We start from the raw sequence: 22,825 nt of genomic DNA on the forward strand, positions 1-22,825 counted from the left end.
ATTATCTAAATTAATCTTCCACAGCTTGCCTATGGGAATGTCAGAGAAGACAGCAGAATTAAGATGACAAATCAGCAATCATGAATTGAAAGTACAGGATTACTTGATTAAAGGAATTGCACGCATGAGTGTAACTAATATCCAGTGGGAAGGAAACTTTGCTTTCACTTTGTAAGCCTATGCAGGATCATTCTCCACAGAAGATCACAGAAGTGTTGGTGCATGTGCCCCTATTACCACAGCCTCAGAAAGATAACCAACAGCATGATATCTATCATGATTATACAAATAATTTTAAGGGACATGGTAATGGTCATGCTGTCCTCACGGGGCAAAAATCAGTATAATAATGATCATGCAAAATGATAATGAGTATAAAAATCCCAACTAACTATCCACTAGTTGGTGTGACAAATCGCTAATGAAACCTAGCAGATTACCACAAGGTATCTTTACAAGACAGAGGCTTTCATCAACAGGATATATCACGTTCTCCACATACAACTCAGAGATGGCTGTTTTCATAGACAGATCTGTTCAAATCATCATTTTTTCTGACTGGATAAGACTTCATGTGAAGTGGTCTGCTTTTATCCACGTGATCTGGACTGCTAGTGAAGACTCCAAAAAGAGGTCTTCTGTGGGTTGACGGCTGCATCCAAACATGGACTTACTGAAACTCTTCAGGTGCCACAACACAGTAAGACAAATACAGACCAACAAAAGCAAAGCTTCAGATCATATTGGTTCGTAACACAACTACGTGGACTAAATAGGTCAGCCAAACATTCTGCGGATCTATGGTGCCAGTTTCAGCATCCTGCTCTGTCGCACAGAGATTTACCCTTACAAGTGTTGCAAGGCTAAGAGAGCTTTGAGGCAGATTATCCAAATTTTCACTTAAATTAATACACATTCTTGTCAGGAATGGAACGTTTTACATGGTGATATTTTGCAGGTTGCTGTAAAGATACTACTGTTACTTCATGGCTATTTTAAGATTTGTATCATTGAGTGGATGCTGAATGGCCAAAAGCGTTCCTTTTTTGTGTCTGAATAAATGAGCACTTTGCTACTGATCTACTGTAGGGTATTTTTATTCTTTCACTGACAGACTTTCACGGTTCCAGACTGATCAACCCCATTGCCCCAAAACACAATCCACAAGGATAAGCAAGACCATGTTTGAAGAAATACTTGCTGTTAAAAAGACAACATTGTCCTCACCAACACCTTATTTCCAATGAAAAAAAGACAGTGAACTGACCATAGTTCAGGAAACCTCCGACCAAGAAGAAACTCTTTTGAGACCTGCTAACAGTATTTCAATTAAAACACATCAGAGGTGAGAACCTGGAGCTAGTGAGAGCTCCAATGACAAGAAACAGTGAAACAGGAGGAAACACCCTCCTAAAAAGGCCTGGATTATCCAGTGAGGAGACAGGACATTTTCACATGTGAATACCAAGGCTAAGAACCTGGGTAGAACCAAATCCCTTGCATTTAACACCAACATCTATAATGCTCTGACTACAGGCTTACCTCTGTCATCCTCAACACATGAAATTTGCTTTCTATCATCAGCATTTTCCCCAGGTGGAGCAGTCAAATATGATCCCACCATTTTCAACATCCTCACTGCTGACTCTTTTAAAAGTTTTCAAATAACCACACCGCCCAGTCTATGCAGCACCATTACTTGAAAACGAACATATGAATGACAGTTATCCTCCAGAATGGAAACCTCAACTCTTCCATCAGTTTTCACACCCAGAGTGCACACCAACCGCTCAAATACCTGTTACGTGTACTTTGAGGACACTACTCACGACAGTCACTCAGCACACCAGAGAAATCATGTTTTTGAAAGAGCCACAGGGATACTGCATAAGAAATAACTTTTATAAAAAGAGAGGCCCTCTACCTCGAGTACTGTGTGCAGTTTTGGGCCCCTCAATACAAGAAAGGCATTGAGGTGCTGGAGAGAGTGCAGAGAAGGGCAACAAAGCTGGTGAAAGGCCTAGAGAGTGAGTCTTATGAAGAGCGGCTGAGGGAACTGGGGCTGTTTAGGCTCAAGACAAGGAGGCTGAGGGGGGACCTTACTGCTCTCTACAACTGCCTGAGGGGACACTGTAGAGAGGCAGGTGCTGGTCTCTTCTCACAGGTAAGTAATGACAGAACAAGAGGAAACGGACTCAGGCTGCACCAGGGTACGTTTAGGCTTGATAGGAGGAAAAATGTTTTCACTGGAAGGGCTGTCAGACGTTGGGATAGGCTGCCCAGGGAGGTGGTGGAGTCACCATCCCTTAACGTGTCTAAAGGTCATTTAGATGTGGTGCTGGGGGATATGGTTTAGGGGTGTGCTTGGTAGAGTAGGGTTGATGGTTGGACTCGATAATCTCAAAGGTCTTTTCCAACCTGAATGATTCTACGATTCTACTCATTGTATACATTGCTCTCAAACACCATCCTAAAAACTAAACCAAAAAAACCCTCAAAAAAGTGATAATCTATGTTGGAACATCCTATTCAGTGGAAAATCTTCCCTAGAGCCATCCCCACCCGTCTTTAAGCTCTGCCTTCCAACCTTGCCAAGCTTATCATCAGGAGGAAGCTTTTTGTGTGGAAAAAAACCAAACCAAGTACAACTCGTCAAAACCTTCCCTTGCACCTTCTTGTAAGGATCTTCTATCCCAGACAAGAGCACTTCCTGGTCTCATACATGGACTTACCTAGGAAGTCATATCCAGCACACATGCCACCCTCACACCCACAGCTGAGTTCCAGCAACTCCTAAGACCAGACTGAACTCACATAGACCACTGCTGAAGCACAGACACATCTAACTGCTGCAAAAGCAGCTCTCATAAGGTAATTACTCAGCCTCTGATTGTCAATCCTGATCCTCAAGGGAAACCTACAAACTGCCCTCCAGCCACAAACCTAGGAATAAAAATTAATAACATTTTAAGATAGTAAGACACCACTTCTCTGCCACACCACAACCTCCCACATTCTCCACACCCCACAGGCTATAACCTCTCTCTCTCTGCCTATATCTAATTTGGTCATTTAAATATGTCAGGAAACATTACTTCTTCTTCCATGAGAAGACAAGTATCATATAATTTCTGCTTTCCTACAAATTAGCATTCCCACATTGAACTTGCCAGCTCCATTTCCTTTCAGAGATGATCTGATAGATACCGACTCAAACCTCTGATGGATTTTCTCAATTTGTATTCCATTCTGAAAGCAAGCTGTCACTTTTAGGTCAGGCCTGAAGGTGGCTTGCAAGCCTGAAAGCTTTCCTCCTTTTGAAACCACACTCTCTGGTCTGACAAAAGACATTACCTCTGCATATGTCCCTGGATATCATGGTCAGAACAATGCTACTAATTCTTTATACAGTTAAAAATCAAGCCATGTTTACATTTCAAGTAAACTTCTAATACTTATAAAATGTTTCAAAATGTGATTTGGAATCCCTAAAGGTTTAAAGATACCTTGTCCTTCCCAAATCCCTAAGACTGTGGAAATCGGAGCAATATTTTATGAGGCCACTGTAAAATTCTGGTTTTCCAGCTTAAACTTTTTACAAGTCATGACTACCCTCATCAAAGGTTTGACAATACAGAAAGTGATCACTGCCATTAGAGAGTAAGATAAAGCTAGAAAGACGCAGAAAACTCCTCATTGCTTAATATCACACAAACAGTTGTCCTAATCACCAGTCTTCCTTCACCAATCAGCCAGCCCCAACCTCTGATAGGAGTAATTACGACAATACTCAGACTGTGGGAAAACAAATATGGATCAAAATGACTTAACATTCAAACATCTTCACTCTCTCAACTTCCTATTCACCACCACAACTAACTCTAATTGCCCTTGCTCAGTATTCCAGGAGGTACGGTGTCTACATTTCAATGCTCTCTGTTCACCTTTTCCCTCCCAGAGCTGTGGTCTTTGTGGCCACTATGGTCCAAATCTTGAGTGACGGAAAAAGCCAGTAGACACACACTTCTGTTCCCTCCTCAACATTCACACATGTGCAGAGGCATGCAGAGTCACAAACTTACTAAGAAATTTACTTATCAAATAAAGATAGAATATATATTTCAGAAAACATGTGAACCATTGTATAGGAGGCAAGAGCTCCACTAACCAAATACCTTTCAGGTGAGAGCCTGTCACTGTGTCTACATTCAACTTATCCTTGTTTTGAAAAATGACCCGTGCTCTTACCATCATGATTAGAATTTCCCAGGGTCCATGGCTCATCTGAATCGAAGTGAGTATCTCCTCCTATTCCTGGTCCAGGAAAGTAAGCGTGAGCTAGGAATCCACCTTCTCCATCAAACGGAGAACTGTCTCCATGGAAACCAGAAGCAAAAAATATCATAATATCTGCCTCCTTTCTGTCATTTTTAATTTCATGGTAAGGGACCTCTTCAAAGGTAAGTGGTGTCACTCTCTGCCAAACATCAAATGCCTGACGAATGGCTCTCCTCGTATCAATCTCTCCAACCTTGGGCGTATAGTTGTGCACACTGTGTGAATGAGAAAGAAGGGTTGTTTAAATTTTCAGAAAACATTTGAGACTTATTATAATTCCCCTACACAGCCACATCTACACAGTTTCCATTTCCAAAGGGTCTTTTTTCTTTGCAGACACTACTTTGTGCATCAAAGTTTTGCTGTTACAAATAAAGTTACCAACAGAACTACAGCTCTGATCTGAAGTCTACATTTATTATTAAGTATCTTCCCAATACTTCGATTGATCTTGCATCCCTTCCAAAAATTCTGACAACCTTTCAAATCAATCCTGGCGTAGACATCGAAGTAATTTAGTTTAAACATGTAAATTATTTCAGATTTTGTCTGAAATTATCATGCTAAAATGGAGTCCAGTGTAGGGAAAAAACCTGACTACTAAAATCCTTTTTGAGAAACAAACCTTTCAGTAAACTATACAACATTACTGATATTACATTCTCAGGACCACTCAAAATACTTCAGAGCTCACAGGAGTGACGGACCTGCCAGTCTTGTGCAACCCGGTCCATGACAGCTGATGATACAGAGTTTGGGGGTGTGGGAGAAGTTTAATTGCACAGAAATTTCCCCTAAGTGTAAACTTTAGCTTAAAAAGTGCTGTTCATGCGGTGGCTTTTGTGTGTGTGTATAATAGACTCAAGACCTTTCAAACTTGGCTTGGGGAATATGAAATACCTATGTCATGGAAACAACTTCTGTCTTTAATGACACTGTCTCAATTTAACAACTGACAGATGAAAGACTGTAATACATTCAGTGGCAGAACAAAGTATCACTTGCATGGCACACTACAAATACTGAAACTGGAAAGTTAAACAACTACTAGTTGCCAACCTGCGTCCTGTGGTTGTGCATCCACTTAAGATATATTTTATTTATACAATTACATACCAGTTTTCCCTCAGGTCCAGAAAAGGTTAGAAGCAGGATCTGACCCCCAGATTTTCACAAACAGAAGGTGTCCCGTTACAGTTTGAGTTAAAGGAGTGATTACCGGTGGAAGCTCTGAACTGGTCCCCAGAGCTAGTCCCTCCTCCCAGTTTCTCTAGTCCCTCCCTGTTACCTGAAGAATCCTCCTCCTCCTTTCTCAAAGCTCTCGGCAGAAGCAACAGAGTGCCCCAGCCCCTGATTCTCTTTCCCCTCACACCGTCATATCTCTTCCTACACATTTGACACCTTCCCCATGCTGGTCACTCATATTTCTACCTCTTCACCAATTCTGTCTTAGACTTGCTCACCCATACCCTCTTCTTAATATCTACATTCCTGATTTTTACTCCTCTGCAACCTCCTTTTCCCCTCAAAAAAAATTAAAAGGATATACTTTCAACTGGAGGGGGGCTTAATTTTAATTTCAAGTGACATTCTTATTGTCAGAAACTTCCACTGGTATTATTTGGCAATTCCCTTTCAAAAGCTAAGGGCCTAAAGGACTCAAACAAAACACATCTCTAGGAAACACTCATCACTGTGTAACACTCATTTGACACTTGTAGCCCACTTCAGCCGGCCTGAGTCTGGACAAAAGCAAGAGCTCTACTACATGAGCAAAAGGAAAACCTCTGCAAAAATAAATGTTCAGTAAAATGCTGCAAATCAGTACAAGGAGAAAGCATCACACCTTTAGACAATGATGTTCCTTCCACTTCAATGGTTTGTTAAAGAAGACGTGTGACCTAAGGACTAGAGCCTTAATAATATCTACAGGAACAGAACAGGGCTTGCCAGGATTTTCCTGCCAAAACTACACAACTGATGGCTGGGATTTAGGCGTCTTTACTGATCAGTTACTTTCTAATTCAGAACAGACTCTTCAGTTACTCCAGTGCTCTGAAATTATTCCCTCCACCCTGTTCAGAGAATGAAAGCCTCCATGAGGCATTACAGGGAAAATCCAGTTTTTAAAAGTACTTACAGAACTCGCACACCAAACAAGTACAGAACATTTTTTTCCCCAAACAAAAAGGTACCTGGAGGGGCTATACCTGTAGGTTATATGCTTCTGCCTCCACTTTTGCCCAGTTAGTGCATACCGCTTTTTCCTCCGGCTATAGCGTAGGTGAGGATGATCTGGAACTCCACATCGAGGCTTCTTCATCCACCTGGAAGCGAAGGAAAGAAAAAGCAAGCTAACAAAGAGTTTGGAAAAGTGATTCAAAAGAACTCAGGTGGTGACTGGAAGACCCCTGAGGGATGGCCAGTGCAGACACCAAGAAAGCTCAGTCTTCCCTCTCTCGGGTTTACCCTCTTTGCAGAGAGCTGTACACCCCACCTCTGCTGGCAATCCACACACCTCAGCACACCAAAAAGAATTCATTTTTCCTTTTCACAGATACCAGATCAGGTAGCCCTTATGCTTGACAAAAGCTTAATGATAATAAAGCCACAAAAGAGACCCAGATCAAAATTGCATGTGCATGTGCACTGGGATCAAACTCTTCTAGAGTAGTGACTCTATCCACCCTCCATTTGTTAAAGTGCTCCTGTGCCAGTAAAAAAACCCTCCAATTCACAGCTCACTAGGTAAGACTGAGCAAGTGCTAACACAGCCCTCCCAGATAACAACTAAAGCTTTCAACTGTAACCACCAGACCACATCACTCCAGTCTGTGGGTTGCAGTCACCAAATTCTGTTATCTCCTCCTCATAACCCTTGACTTTTTTGATGTCTCTCATGATGTAGGAAACTCTTGCCTCTATGGCCAGGTGACCTGGAGGAGCCAAGGATGCTCCTTCTGGCATGGGGATCTATGCACTATTATTAGAAAAGCTTAAGCCTAAACAATGTACATCTCATCTATTAAAAATACTCCCTTCAGGAAGGGAGTGTCTTCCCATCACCAGCTGACGGCTTATAAGACTTCTTTCCAGGACACCTCTTAAATAAAAAACAAATAGACAGAGACTGTGCCTTGTACAGCCTCACAAGAACATCCTTTCACAGCACACATAGCTGCTCCCAGTTCAGGCAGCCGACCCTTCCTTAATCCACTTCCTATATGTAAAAACTACGGGTGCCTACAGATTTCAGTGCAGTCATCTGTCATCTTCTCCCCACCAAGAACAGAGCAAATGAGAGTTGTTATACATATGGTACTGTACCTGGCAAGAACTCAAGCTGTGTATATAAAGCTAGCACAGACCTTCCCCACTTACATTACCTTACGTTTATCAGTACGGTATGTCTTTCAGAAATCTAAGCAACCTGTGGAAATCAGATCTGTCTTGCCCACACAACTGCTGCCACCTTCAAAGTGGTACATCTAAGGTTTGCTTTTAGAAAACCCATATTAATTCAACCTCAATACACTGTGTTTTTCCAAGTGTCCTTTATATGTGTTCTTTTGCATTGCTCCTATCACTTTGCTAGAGGAATGTTAGGCTTACTGTAGCCTGTATTCACCTAGATTTCCTAAGGTGTTTTTTTTTTTAAATTCCAGTCACACGACACAGCACAGAGTTTCTAGCATAACCTTGCACAAACCATAGTGTGAATTAGGTTTTCATCTCTTGAGCTTCATGAGACCTCCAGTACTTTGAACATCACCAACATCAGGCCCTGATTAGTCAGAAATGACCTTCTGTTTTATCTTTACTAGTATTATCTAGACAACAAAATGCTAACAGAGGAGTGCTACCAAACCAACAGGATATGTAGGAAAAGTCACCAGCAAAAAGACACCAAGACGGTGCTAGCTACGCTGACACACCAGCAACACATCACCAAGTCCCTCACACCTCAACATCTGTTTCATGTATGAACATCAGCTGCCCCTTCCCAACACCTGCCCCAGGACCAGCAGGCTGCAGGAAACCAGTCTCCCCCAGACTAGTCCCATGCTATCGAAGCCAAACAGAACTGCAGAGATCTGACCAAAAGTTAATTCTCTTCGAAAGAATCAAATTCCCTGCCCCTGTGCCAGCTCCGTCACAACGTACAGACACAGGGCAGGGCACAGGGCTGTTCCAGAGGCAAGCCCCTGGGCTTTAAGGGCTTTTTGAGCCAACGCTTCCAAAGTATCATCATTTGCAGAGCTGCCAATAGACTTATGCTACGCCTAACTCCTCTTTCAACCTCATTACACTTAGGCTGGTCTGAACCCCCCTATGCTACCACAGTTTGTTCCAGAGCTCACCTACACACTTTCTGAAACAGACCTAGTAAAAAAGCCCAGCTACCTGGTTAGAGCTAGGCAGCGTCCAAGCTGTCAACAGCCTGTGCTAACGTCAAGCTGAGAATGTTTATCTGGATCAGTTCCCTGATTGAACTTACTTCCCAGACATATGGGCCCTAGTCTAATCACACAGGCCAGGGTACAAGTCCAGCCACCTATTCTCTTCTCAGCAGGGCAGATATATGGCAAAATAATCACAAAGCTGTCGCTTGCTGCCACTGATCTTCTTTAGCTGAGCTTTTTGACAGCCACTCTCTACTGAGCAGTTTGGATAACCCTTTCTGTGTTCCAGGGGATTTATAAAAACACATCACATCAGAAACAACAACAACAACAGACAATTACTTGAAGCAGGATTCAGATACTTATGATTGTTTCCCCCCCCCCCCCCTTTTCTTTTTAAATAGGAGCACCAGTAACACTGGATCATCAAAATTTATACTTGGCACTGTTCATGCATAGACTATGGCATTTCTCCAGCTGCCTGGCATGCAGAAAGCAGGCAACTTCCAAAAACAGTGACACCCAGCTCTTGTCCAGACACAGGCTTCAAGGCCTCCACAAGACTCTCCTAAACAGAGGAAGCTGACACTCTCAAATCGCCTGCTATTGAACTGGGGGGAGTGCTATTTTCAAACATCTGTGTTGTGCATCCCACGTGAGGGACCCACACAACAGGCTCAAGCCAAAGCACAAGACACTTCCAACACAAGATAATGTCTTGGTTCCCTCCAGGGCCACATGATTGGTCACAACAAACACAACAGCCGCCACTTTTGTCAGGCGCTAGCGTGCCTTCTCTCCCAGCACGTGCCCACGACTATGTCCTTGCCCAGCTACGGAGCAAAACCGCAATTCAACCACCAGCTGCAGGCAGGCACGAAGCTTGCTGAGGCGCTGTCAGCTGCAGGGTACGAGGAGGCCATTTTACGTATTCTCCCCTGCTCTCCTTACACATCCTCAACCTGCTACCTCAAGACAGCCCCTCTGCTGAATGGGCCCCCACCCCACCTTCTGTTCAAGTAGCAGTAAGCAACACCAATGGTGTTGGTCCTTCCTGTTTCCCACTCTCACTGGCAGCACCTGCACGGGAACTTTCACACACTTGGGTACCTCTGTTGGAGGAAAGAGCAAGAGCAAGATTTGGTGGGGAAGGAGACGAAAAACTTCAGTTTTTCAGAATAAGTGTAAACAGAATAAGCAGAATTTGTTGCCTAACAAAGAAACCATAGAAAATAACTTCATGCTCTGACTGATTCTAGAGTCGCTTTAAAGAGACAGGGCTTATGTCACTAGCAGAAGCAACAGAAAAATTCATAATTGCAATCTCAAAACTCCTAACACAGACAGATTCGCAACAGTTTAGCAAATACCTGAGTAATTCAGAGCTCTCAGGACCAGCTCTTCTGCTTTTGCTCAGCTCCCACAAGCAGCTCTGAGGAAGTGACAGCCCAACACGGCCCAGCCAGACATGCCCCTCCAACTCAAAACAGGCTCACTGCTAACAGCACTAAGGACCTCTTTCATGTAATTTCCAGACAGGTATTCCTGCTCCACCCTGCTGTATAACATATGGACCTATGGATTCAGGACAGATGGAGGCAGAGCAACCGAACATGCCTGCAGAGCACACAGACATATGGCTGCAGCTGAGGTTTCAAGCCTTTGGGGACTCCAGCTTCAGAAAAGGGGAAGATCGAGGTTATTCACCACCAACCTTTGGGTGTTCATGCACCAATCAAGCCCTGCCCATGCATAAACTCGGTAAATCGTGGCCAACACCTTCTTTTCCTCCAGAAAAATACTTTCACTTACTAAAGCAGGGACTCCCACATGCAGTTTGCTCCCTTCCCCTGCCACCCACAGGGCAGCAGAAGCAGCTCCCTGACTTTCCAAACTAGCACTCCAGTATCATGGCCCCTTCTTCCCCCACCCGCTTCCAACTCATAAACATCCCAACTGCAAACTTCTACATACCAACTGCACATACACAACCTTGCTTCAGCATTCACTTACAAACTGTGTTATTAATGGCAAAGAGATCTCGGAGGGAAAATCACCACTTTTAAAAAACATTTCATTTTCAACTAATTTGAAAAGCAAACAAATAGGATTATCTCAATCTCTCAATGGAGAACAAGGGACTTTGCCTGTGAGCTAAAGGGAGGAATGCTACATTCACTGCAGAGGCACTCCCACTCCAGGACAATCCACTCCTGCCTAATTCACTGATTTCTTCTGGTTTTCCCTCTTCTTCTAGTCTGGAAGGCATACAACCAAACCTGTTTGTCCTTCACACTATTTGATCATTTTGTGCCCCCTTCTTTTCTGCTACTGTGTCCCTTTTGCCAGCAGAGTGCCATACCAGGAGAGATGAAGAACTAGGCAAAGCACACACTACAAGGATCTCCTAACACAATAAGAAAAGGTCAAGAGAAAAGTCTCGGGCAGGGCCTAAGCAAGTTCTATTATTTGCGCTTTCATGTTTTGCTCACGAGCAAAATCCCCGAGAAAGCATGAGTAAGACCTACCTGCATTCTGCTTCAGTCAACAGATGTTCCCCTAGTCAGACCAACAGCAAGTAGATTCAGCTGACACACGATATCCAGGCAATCAGACAACAGGAGGCCAGTCAGGGAGCAGCAACAAATGCCCCTTCTCCCACACCAGAACGCCCCTTCTCCCACACTGAAGAGCAGACTAAAGGCAACAGCATTCAAAGAACAAAGTCCCTCCAGGCCAGGTGATTTAGACCAATGCTTCTGTGCTATCAAGACACCGATCACAAACGACAAATAACACACGGTCAACCTACAGCAGAGAACATCTAATGTCCCACAAATGGCACCTATTGACAGCTAAGTAGTCTTAACTATTGTCATCATACTACAACAACTCACTTCAACTCGGAACTACAGATCTTCACAAACACCATCTACGGAGACCCACAACTCCAACTGATAAAGAAATACATTAGAAGCCATTTCTGGAGCCAGATTTTCACCTAAATCCAGACAGAGATGGAAATAAATGAAACCCTTGATGATCTCTGCTTTCAGAAGCTCATGGGATTAACATTTTGCCTGTGCACCAGCAATGGGGATCTATGTACAAACAAGGACATTTAACAACAGCTTCTCCTTACACTCGCAAAAAGAAAAGGTGGAGTTGTCCACATCTTTTCGTCAGGGACACCTTCTCATAATCAAGACTTCTATGGCTGAGTCAGTCAAATCTATTCCTTTTGAGGACTTCTTGCAGCTGGAATAATTACCCAGGTAACATGACAATGCGTTAAGAAAGGGAAAGACAAAATTAGCCTACGTTAATCTTACTCAATAGTTGTCTGGTCCAAAACTCCTGTTACTGGGATCCCATAAAACTGTTGCATAGTGGCAACCGCAGACTGCACAGCTTTTCCCAACTGCAAGGCAGACATTTGGCTGTCAGATGGAAGTAAGTAGCCGTAAGTTTTTAACCAACCCTGAAAAAGAAAGAAACAGATGGTAAGATGCCACAGTAAGTTTTCAACTTAACAGATCAGAACATTTCCTCAAAAGTGACAACCTGGCCCAAAAAATTCAACCACCCCTCTTTTTTACATTGGGTTTGGTAATACCATCTGATTCCCAGCAGGGGCTGAAGACCCAACTTAATATCACCTGTCCTGTCAGGACAATGCAGACCTGCTGATTAAAAATGGCCACCATCCCTACAGAGTAACTGGGGCAGACTCAGGTCTTTGGAGCACCAGAAATGTCCAAGAAGCTCTGTCCTTGTTCCAGGGACCTCCTGTGCACCCTGCCACCTTGCCATCATGAGATTTCTCAGTGCCCACAGCAGCACACTCCCAATAACCCACTGCCTGCCACCCACTGCTGTCTCTGGAACACCACTCCAAGCCAAGAGCTTAACAGGCCTGGGCAATCCCCGCCAACATAGGTTCAGCTTTACACTTGCACCGAGCACAGAAGCATTTCCTTAAAAAAAAAAACAAACCCAAAACAACAAAACAAACAAACACACCCCCCCCCCCCCCAAACACACTCAAAGTCTGCAGGGACTCTGGTTAGACAGACTTTTCCTTTAATAGCAGATAGCTAGCGAATTGTCAGAACAGGAAAAGAGCCAACCCTCCTCAAGCAACCTTGTCCCTTTTCCCCGCCTCCCCCCGAAACTGCAGCCTTAGATAAAACCACATGTCAAACTTGTCAAAATGCTAAGGACGGCATTTTCAAAACCACCCATTAATTCAGGATTATTTTCTTCCTCTCCTCTCTTCCCTCCACCCTCACTTTGATACCATGAGAAAAAAGAGTATTAATTCACCATTAAGTGCAGATGCCAATAAAACCTGAATGAAAGCTTGTTTTCATGAACTTTTCACCGTAACTTTTCATGCACACACCCCACTGCTGCTTTCTTCTGGCCAATACCCCAGCCCTCTAATTCAACACTTACAACCAGGATTACTTGAGATCAACATGTAGCCTGTAAGCTTTTTCCAGCCATGAGGACAATCCATCTGACCCACACAACACAGCCCTCAACACACAAGCACTGACAAATCATCTGCGCACACTGCTCTCGCACGGGCAGCCTGATCGAGGGCTCAGGAGAGGAGAGGCAAGTCTTCCCTTAACGTAACACAGCAGTGGGAAGTGGCTCAGGTCAAGAGGAGCACAAGAAGGCGAACAATCCCCATTTCTTTATGGCAACAGGAAGATACCAGAACACTGGGAAGACAGAAAGGCCTTGCTCCCGAGGCAGGAGAAAGAAGGTGTAAGACAGCATCTGGGCCAGGCATATTAAAGTTCACCAGGTACATGGACATACAGCACTGTTCAATGCAAACATTACCAACTGCTCAAGACAAAGCCAAGCTGCAAAACTGCTTAGAGACTGGACATTTGCTCCCACTGCCTTGGCAGCTGGCGTTGGCCTCTGACAAACACAGCATGCTGGAACACATGGACCTTCAGTCTGACCAAAAAAAAAAGTTGTCCTTGAGCAGCAAGGGCAGAGCACACTAACCAAAACAGCTCTGAGGAGGACTACCGTCGTGTATCCCCATTCCCTCCCGGCCAGACTCGGACACGGCAGCGGGCAGGGGAAAGGGACACGACGCCTGCACGGGGACTAAGAGAAGCTGCTCCGGGGAGGGTGATGCTTAGGAGCACACAGAAGGGGCACGGCCGCCTTCGCTCGTCGGTTCCCAACCTGCCCAGGCACAGACGGAGGAGCTGCAGGCGACTGCGGCCGCACACCTGAGCCCAGCCCGGCAGCAGCAACCACGACCGGCCGCTTCCGAGAGCGGCACGACGCGGGCCTGCGGGAAGCTCCGGGAGGCTTCTGGCGGGCAGCAGCGCCCAGGCGCGGCGACAAAGCTGAAGCCGGGCGCGGCGGAGCGGCGGAGCCACTGCCCGCCACGCTTCCCAGCCTGCCCCCGGCCCAACGCAGCGCACAACCCGGCCCCGCGCTCCCCGGCCGCCGGTCCCCCGGTCCCAGCCGCGGCAGCACGGGACCCGCCGCTCCGGGAAGCCGCCCGGCCCCGCTCCTCTCAGAGCCCCGCCCCTCCCGGCCCCAGCCCCCATCGGCCCGGCCCCAGCCCCGCTCCCAGACCTACCCGGCCGGTGCTGGTGTCGGCAGCGGCGCGGAGCAGGGCGCAGAGCAGCGGCAGCAGGGAGCCCGCCGCGGCCAGGCCCCGGCGCCGCCTCAGCGCCATGGCAGCGCAGCGGGGCTGCGGCCAGCGCTCCGGCCAAGCGGCGCGGGCTGCGGCTGCGCGGGAAAGCCGGAAGCGGAAGGCGGCCGCGGCCGCACGGCCTCTTCCTCCGCCGGGGCGGGCAGAGCTGGCAGTGCCGGACCGCGCCGGTGATCGCGGGCTAGGACTGCCCCGAGAAGGGGCGATGCAGAAGAGTGAAAGCAGCTTTGGACAAGGGCCAAACCAACTCCCAGCCTCAGTTGGGACAGGAAGGTGCCACGCTGCCCAGGAGGGTCCGCAGTGATGCTGGCCCCAAGAGGAAGGCGGACGTCGCTGCAGACGCTGGCTTCAAAGCTGCGTTTGAACAACAAACTGCAAGAGAGGCCCAGAAGCTTGAAGGGGTGGCTGAGACTGCGTCACAGAAAGTGTTGGAGAGGGGGAAGGCTGCTCGGGAACAGTCCGTATGCCAATATTCTGAAATCCTGGAGCTGCCTGGGAGACAACATGTCTCTAACAGACACCTGCAGCCCTCCCCGATGCCTTTAACACGGCAGGGCGTGGACGATGGACAAGGATTCTGCACAGCATCTGAAGAGCAGAGCCTCCAAGCAAGCCAGGGAGCAAAGTTGCCTGTGTTACAACCGCTGCCAGATGTAACCGCTGCTGATGGCTCGCGACCGAGGCACAAGATTGCCAGGAAGAGCATCCAAACTGCCACCTCCAGCGCTCAGCTGCACTGTGCAGAACAGACTGCATGTGCCAGAACCGTTGTCTCTGAGGACCTTGGTCCAGTGAAGAGCCTAGAGAGACAAATGGAGCCCAAGCCAATAAGCTTGGCCAACACTACGGCTATACGGAGCACGGCAAGACAGTTCATTGACTCTTTGTTACAGAAGATCTGTCAATGTGGGCTTGCACTGACCCCTGATCTGCACTTTGGAAGGGGTGTCGAAAAACTGCCAACACGGCGAGAGGGAAAGGAGAGCTGTCCCGCTGAGGACGCCCTTCCTGACACGGGTCCACAGTTTTCACAACAGCCTGTCCGTCCGGCAGGTCCAAAACCCCCACAGGTCTCCCGACAGCCTGTCCGTCCGGCAGGTCCGAAGCCCCCACGGATTTCTCGACAGCCTGTCCATCCGGCAGGTCCGAAGCCCCCACGGATTTCTCGACACCTTGTCCGTCCGGCAGGTCCGAAGCCCCCACGGATTTCTCGACACCTTGTCCCTCCGGCAGGTCCGAAGCCCCAACGGATTTCTCGACAGCCTGTCCGTCCGGCAGGTCCGAAGCCCCCACGGATTTCTCGACAGCCTGTCCCTCCGGCAGGTCCAAAACCCCCACAGGTCTCTCGACAGCCTGTCCCTCCGGCAGGTCCAAAACCCCCACAGGTCTCCCGACAGCCTGTCCCTCCAGCAGGTCCGAAGCCCCCACAGGTCTCCTGACACCATGTCCCTCCGGCAGGTCCGAAGCCCCCACAGGTCTCCTGTCAGCCCAGGCCTCCGGCGGGTCCAAAGACCCCTGCCCAGACAGGAGCACGGCGCAGAGCAGCGCGCCTAAAGCCGGTCTATGGCGAGCCCCAGCAGCCCGTGTAAGAAACGAGGGCGTTTGTTGGGAGGCTGGTGGACGACGTCCCAAGGAGGTGTGCGGCAAGAGAGGTGCAGAGGCCCTGGGCAGCTCCACCAGGCAGCAAACACCAACTTTACACCCCTGTGCTTGCAATAAAGGGTTTACTGCCAAGCGCTTGCTGGTGCCTGCCTTCATTCAAGCCAGGCCATAGTGCCTCTGGGCATTTTCCCTGCAGAAATGTGGCTCGTCTTCTTCCCTCCCACAGCCTCTGTCACGCTAACACCCAACTGTACAGGGAATCTTAACGAGGGCATCTCTACTTGTCTCGTTTAGCGAGCGTTGCTGCCGGGCTAGAGGAGGGACAGGTCCAGTTCTAGGAAGCCTGGTTTTCACATGGTGTGAAGGACAATCTTGGTCTTTGCCTTGAGACCCTTTCTCCAGGGCCCTTTCTCCTCAGACTGAGCTCCCCCAGAAGCTCTGCACTTGCTGTCACTGCGCCTGGGACGGACAGTGGTGTCTCCCCCTGGGGAAAGCTCTGCCACATGTTGTTTGGGCCGCTTCTGTCCGCAGGCGGGAAGGGGTGAAACTGGCTGGAAGCAGGGATGCCAGAGACAGAAGGACTCCCTGCAAGGGACTGTAGTTCCCCTTGGTGGTGAGAGAAGAATCAGCCTTGGCATTGTCTTGTAGCCATCCCGGAGGGGGAGCTCTCAGGGGCCGCTTCTGGGCAGCAGAGCTGCTCTGGGAGATGGCCCCCATGGCCCGGCTGAGGTGCCCCATGCAAACCGCTCATGGGATGGGTGCTGGTGCAAGCGGATAGAAGGAATCTGGTTGTGACACATCTTTGCAGACTCCACGTAGAACCGCTTACTGCGGCAGGACTCTGCCCAATGCGTTGTTGGTTGATTACTATCAAGTTTTGTATTTAAGCACAAGCATGTGTTTAATTCGCCTGGAGGGGTACCAGAGAAATTCCCCAGTAGCAGGAAACAGAGCCTGGCCTACCCCCAAAACCTCTCGAGTCTTTGGTTTAACTCTCTGCCCACCTGCAGAGAGAAAGTAACACCGGCTGCGGTAGCCTACAGCAGGCACCCCGAGGGGCACTCACAGCCCTGGGACACAGGGAGCAAGGGACATGTTGTGCAGGAATTCCTTAGCTCTAACTTCTGGAAGGCCTTCCCACATGCACTGCTGTTACTGGAGGCTGTGGGCAGGGAATCAAGCTAAGGCCTGAACTCCCTCAGCCTCTCTCTCCATCCCAGCCTGTTTCCCAGGACTTTTCCAGCCCTTCAGGATCACCAGCACTCACCCCCACACCTCCACAGGAGAGAGCCCCTCTCTCTCGCAGGCTGCAGGAGTCCTTCTCTCCTGGCTGACCAAACCCCAGCTCCCTCCCGTTCCCAGGCAAGACGATCCGCATGCAGAGGGGGAAATGCTCGCTGCAAGCAGCCAGGTATGCGCCTGAGCAGCTGGGCTGCCACTGTAAGCAGCCAGCCCCTCGGACCCTCTTCTCAGTCACATTAGCACCAGAGAACACCAGCCGCCAAAACATCTTCCCTCACCTACTCCAGCCCTGCAAGGTCACTCGTGATTCTGTTCCCAATTTTCTTCTTTTTTTCGTGCCCTATCCTGGGTTGGAACGGCAAAATAACGTTACAACTGTGTGAGGATTATGTTTGTAACCAAATTGGCTGTGAGGATGGAGGCAGGCAGCGCTGCGTTCCTCATCCCTTTGTAGGTGGTTTGCACTCTGAAGGGATTCAATGAGTACAGCCTGTATCTGCCGTTGCAGCGGGGAAAGGACTAGCCGGCTCGCAGCTGAGCTAGCCCAGGGTGCTGGGGTGGGCTCGGGCTGGAAGGTGCTGCGCAACCACCGGAGAACGGCACGGCACTCTCTAGCCAAAGCAGAGCCGTCTTGCCTCCGCAAGGCTCCCTCCTTCGGCTGTTCTCTCCCCCACCAGGTTTCTAGAAGGGAGAAGCAGACAGCAGCATCTCCATCCTTCGGCTGTTTCCTGCCAGATGCACCAGTTGCTCAGCTCTCGTCCTTGCTCTGTCCAGGGCACAATGACCTCACCAGCCTGGCATTCCCTTCCCAGGATCAGCAGCTGCGTCTCAGGCAGGCCGCTGCAGACTCATGTCAAGGGGTCAGCCTGACTGTCGGGGTACTTTACTGTCCGTATCCCTGATGACAAGCTGGAGACAAGGCTGGTTTTGGAACGACTCTTACAGGTGGGTGTCCTAGGTTACAGTGTAAAATGTGCCAAAAGAAGAAAAAGTATTCTATTACCATCTTCAGGAGCTGTTGAGACCAGGTGGGGCGGTGCTCCCTGCCTCCCCCCTCTGGACTATCTTCTGTTACTGGGCACAACAACGCCTTATCCCGTGATCCATCGATAACTCCCTCCTGGACTATCTCCTGTTAACGGCCCATCAAGGAACTGCCTCACGACTCCCCGTCCCAGTGTGAGATGCTCCGCCCGGGGGGGGGGAGGAGCCAAGCAGTCCATGCCAAATAAAAACGGAGATCTCCAACACCCTAGCAGCCTTCTTCCACTGGATTCCCAGAGGAGTTTTTCCCCCCCACTGGAGTTCCAGAGGACAAGAGCTACCTACCGACCACTGGACCTTCGGAGGAAGACCAGACCCTTTTACAAGATCGCTGCTTCAACAGAACGACACCCATCGCTTCAGGAGGGCTGCAGCCAGCATCTTATCAGACTGCTACTGCCACCCTAACAGGGGGTCAGGTTGTATTTCTGACTCTGTCCGTGTAAACCAGGGGGTTGTTTGTTTTTTTTTTCCCTGCCTTGTTTTTTATATATATATATATATATATATACATATATATATATTAGTAAAGAACTGTTATTCCTATTCCCCATATCTTTGCCTGAAGGCCCGTTAATTTCAAAATTATAATAATTTGGAGGGAAGGGGGTTGCATTTTCCATTTCAAGGGAGGCTCCTGCCTTCCTCAGCAGACACCTGTCTTTCAAACCAAGACAGTGGGAAGGGGCCTGTGGAGACGACCACTCAAAGCTGGGTCAGACAGCGGGTGGCCCACAGGCCTGTCCAAACGGGCCTCCGGGCAGGGCCCCTACACGGGCCGGTGGGCAGCAGCCAGGTGTCAGCCTGGCAACGCGGTGATGCGACAATGCAGCAACGTGGCAACGCGATGATGCAACAATGTGCATGGCTCTATAAAGCCGCGCGCTGGGAGCCCGGCTGTGGCAGCCGCAGCTGGGTGCCTCTGGAGCAAGAGGTGCCAGCGCAGGGTTGCAGCTCCAAGAGAGCTCTTGGAAGGAGCCATGGAGCGTCGCTGTCTCACTGCTGCCGTCCGAAAGTCAGACGCACTGCTGAGTGCGCTGGGAAAGAGGAGAGGGGTGAGCAGCGGGCCAATGGAGAAGGCTCAGCCGGGAAGGGAGCCTGGGGCACGGGGGTGCTGCTGGGCGTCCTGGGGACGTGCCTTTCTTGCCCCTGCTGTGCAGGAGGCTTCTTGAGCTTGTGCCTGAGTGTCTCTTGTCTTCCTAGCTCGGGCACAGAAGACAGCACCTGGGAGAAGGAGCTACTGGGATCATGGACCCTCAGCTGCTGGACCTCCCACTCGGGGTCAAGATCCCTGTGCATCCTGGCTCCAAGCCTGTCTACACAAGGGCAAAGCTGGGGGAAAAGGTAAGGGAAGTAGAAAGGGGTAGAAAAGCTCTCTCCTGTGACGGGGTCCCCGTCATCCTGAGAAGTCCTTGTGGCCACGTGCTCTACAGCGCAAGCTGCAGCCCTTCAATCGGACGGGGTTGGGTGGTCGAGGGAAGCTCCAGGCTTCATGGAGCCGAGAGAAAGGACTTGCCCATAGCAGTGCTCCAGGCTGGCCAGCACTGGGTGGAGAAGTGTGTTGGTGTCCGATCTTCAGATGACCTTTACCTTTCCGCAAGGACAGCCTGGCACCTCCGGGAAGCGCAATCCCAACCCCATTTTGTAATCAGAGTGAATTGCCAGAGGATAAAGACATGGCTGTAGGCAACATTTCACCTTAGCTCCTTCCAGGTGCAGCACTAGGCGCAACCATCTCGCCCCTGCTGTAGGCAGCTCCTTGTATTCCTACAGCCACAGTAGATAGCCACCCGAAGGAGGATGGAGGCACAGGCTTTCTTCTCCGTTGGGGAGTCTCTGAAGTAGAGAGCACTTTCCTCTGTGTGGGAAGCATGCCAGGAACTAGTCTATCCCTGAGAGGTTTGGAAATTCGCCCCTGTGTGCGTGAGGAGCTCGGCAGTGCGTTCGCCCCAGCTGCTCTCTCCTGCCCCGTCCACGCTCTGCAACGTCTCTCTTGCAGCTTCAGCTGCCCTCGTGCTATTTTGACCTGGGAGATCCCTACTCTCGCCGCCTGTGCACGGAGTACAACAGCCTGCATGACCCACATCTGCGGACGTACCACAATCGCAAAGACAACATCCGGAGGCTGAAGAGAAGGGGTTACGTCACCGGCGATGGCAAAGTAGGTTTAGAGGTCACCAGGCTGATAAAAACGGCCCCCTCCAGGAGGGGTTCCCCGAGAGCGGAGGGAGGCTGTGCGGAGGGGCAGCTCCCCTCCCGCTGGGTTTGGGCTGCTTCAGGGTCGGCAGTCAGTGCAGCTGGCTTGACAGTGCTTGGGTGATCTCTCCCCTCCTCTCTCCGTAGGTGGTTTGCACTCTGAAGGAGTTCAATGAGTACAGGCAGTATCTGACCATGCACAAGCTGATGGCAGAGCAAATGCACAGGCGACAAGAGGTAGGCAAAGTGGAGCGTTCGCGCCCATCAGTCAGCGACACGGTGCCGAGGGCCGGGGCTTCAGTTGCTTCATCTCGGGAGCGCGCCAGCGCAGGGAAGGTGAGGGCTGTGCTGGTGGGCCGGCCGTTGCGGCGGGGAAAGGACCAGCCGGCTCGGAGCTGAGCTAGCCCAGGGTGCTGGGGTGGGCTCGGCCTGGAAGGTGCTGCGCAAGCACCTGCAGTCCCGAGGGAAGCCCTTCTCTTCTGCCCTCCTTGCGCGGCTGAAGCAGAGCGCTGGGCTGGGCCCGCGAGAAGCCGCAGCACGCAGGGGCCTGAGAGCTCGTCCAGCAACAGCGAGCCTCAGCCTGGGGTCTCCTTTCAGGAAGAGCTTCGGCAACGCCTGGCCAAATTACAAGATGCCCTCCAACTGCCCAGAGACAGCGACGTTTCTTGCCTGGTAGAGTGGCTGCTGCAGCCTCGAAAACCATCTCGCCCAGCTCCACCCAAGAGCAGGAAGATGTACCGGAAATCAGGGCGATGCAGAAGAGTGAAAGCAGCTTTGGACAAGGGCCAAACCAACTCCCAGCCTCAGTTGGGACAGGAAGGTGCCACGCTGCCCAGGAGGGTCCGCAGTGATGCTGGCCCCAAGAGGAAGGCGGACGTCGCTGCAGACGCTGGCTTCAAAGCTGCGTTTGAACAACAAACTGCAAGAGAGGCCCAGAAGCTTGAAGGGGTGGCTGAGACTGCGTCACAGAAAGTGTTGGAGAGGGGGAAGGCTGCTCGGGAACAGTCCGTATGCCAATATTCTGAAATCCTGGAGCTGCCTGGGAGACAACATGTCTCTAACAGACACCTGCAGCCCTCCCCGATGCCTTTAACACGGCAGGGCGTGGACGATGGACAAGGATTCTGCACAGCATCTGAAGAGCAGAGCCTCCAAGCAAGCCAGGGAGCAAAGTTGCCTGTGTTACAACCGCTGCCAGATGTAACCGCTGCTGATGGCTCGCGACCGAGGCACAAGATTGCCAGGAAGAGCATCCAAACTGCCTCCTCCAGCGCTCAGCTGCACTGTGCAGAACAGACTGCATGTGCCAGAACCGTTGTCTCTGAGGACCTTGGTCCAGTGAAGAGCCTAGAGAGACAAATGGAGCCCAAGCCAATAAGCTTGGCCAACACTACGGCTATACGGAGCACGGCAAGACAGTTCATTGACTCTTTGTTACAGAAGATCTGTCGATGTGGGCTTGCACTGACCCCTGATCTGCACTTTGGAAGGGGTGTCGAAAAACTGCCAACACGGCGAGAGGGAAAGGAGAGCTGTCCCGCTGAGGACGCCCTTCCTGACACGGGTCCACAGTTTTCACAACAGCCTGTCCCTCCGGCAGGTCCGAAGCCCCCACGGATTTCTCGACAGCCTGTCCGTCCGGCAGGTCCGAAGCCCCCACGGATTTCTCGACAGCCTGTCCCTCCGGCAGGTCCGAAGCCCCCACGGATTTCTCGACACCTTGTCCGTCCGGCAGGTCCGAAGCCCCCACGGATTTCTCGACAGCCTGTCCCTCCGGCAGGTCCGAAGCCCCCACGGATTTCTCGACACCTTGTCCGTCCGGCAGCTCCGAAGCCCCAACGGATTTCTCGACAGCCTGTCCCTCCGGCAGGTCCAAAACCCCCACAGGTCTCCCGACAGCCTGTCCCTCCAGCAGGTCCGAAGCCCCCACAGGTCTCCTGACACCATGTCCCTCCGGCAGGTCTGAAGCCCCCACAGGTCTCCTGTCAGCCCGGGCCTCCGGCGGGTCCAAAGACCCCTGCCCAGACAGGAGCACAGCGCAGAGCAGCGCGCCTAAAGCCGGTCTATGGCGAGCCCCAGCAGCCCGTGTAAGAAACAAGGGCGTTTGTTGGGAGGCTGGTGGACGACGTCCCAAGGAGGTGTGCGGCAAGAGAGGTGCAGAGGCCCTGGGCAGCTCCACCAGGCAGCAAACACCAACTTTACACCCCTGTGCTTGCAATAAAGGGTTTACTGCCAAGCGCTTGCTGGTGCCTGCCTTCATTCAAGCCAGGCCACAGTGCCTCTGGGCATTTTCCCTGCAGAA

The 22,825-nt window shown here is 50.2% G+C and overlaps 2 protein-coding genes across 3 annotated transcripts in view; one reads left to right on the forward strand and one right to left on the reverse strand.

Annotated features, from left to right (window-relative positions):
• Nucleotides 1-14,463, reverse strand: part of MMP24 (matrix metallopeptidase 24) — a 49,236-nt gene extending 34,773 nt beyond the window's left edge. For both annotated transcript variants that reach the window (XM_086474609.1, XM_086474607.1), the window contains exons 1-4: nucleotides 14,365-14,463; nucleotides 12,074-12,222; nucleotides 6,549-6,665; nucleotides 4,249-4,553 (exon numbers count right to left, since the gene is read on the reverse strand). In XM_086474609.1, coding sequence (XP_086330735.1) covers nucleotides 4,249-4,553; nucleotides 6,549-6,665; nucleotides 12,074-12,222; nucleotides 14,365-14,463 — 670 coding nt within the window. The remainder of the gene's footprint in view (nucleotides 1-4,248; nucleotides 4,554-6,548; nucleotides 6,666-12,073; nucleotides 12,223-14,364) is intronic.
• A 5,112-nt stretch (nucleotides 14,464-19,575) lies between these two features.
• FSIP2 (fibrous sheath interacting protein 2) lies at nucleotides 19,576-22,489 on the forward strand. Its single transcript, XM_086474941.1, has 5 exons — nucleotides 19,576-19,761; nucleotides 20,327-20,488; nucleotides 20,671-20,760; nucleotides 21,121-22,164; nucleotides 22,214-22,489. The coding sequence occupies exons 1-5, from the start codon at nucleotides 19,576-19,578 to the stop codon at nucleotides 22,487-22,489; spliced, it is 1,758 nt and encodes a 585-aa protein (XP_086331067.1).
• The last annotated feature ends 336 nt before the right edge of the window (nucleotides 22,490-22,825 follow it).

The sequence above is a fragment of the Leptosomus discolor genome, chromosome 17 (assembly GCF_034619465.1).
Source record: "Leptosomus discolor isolate bLepDis1 chromosome 17, bLepDis1.hap2, whole genome shotgun sequence".
Taxonomy (NCBI): domain Eukaryota; kingdom Metazoa; phylum Chordata; class Aves; order Leptosomiformes; family Leptosomidae; genus Leptosomus; species Leptosomus discolor.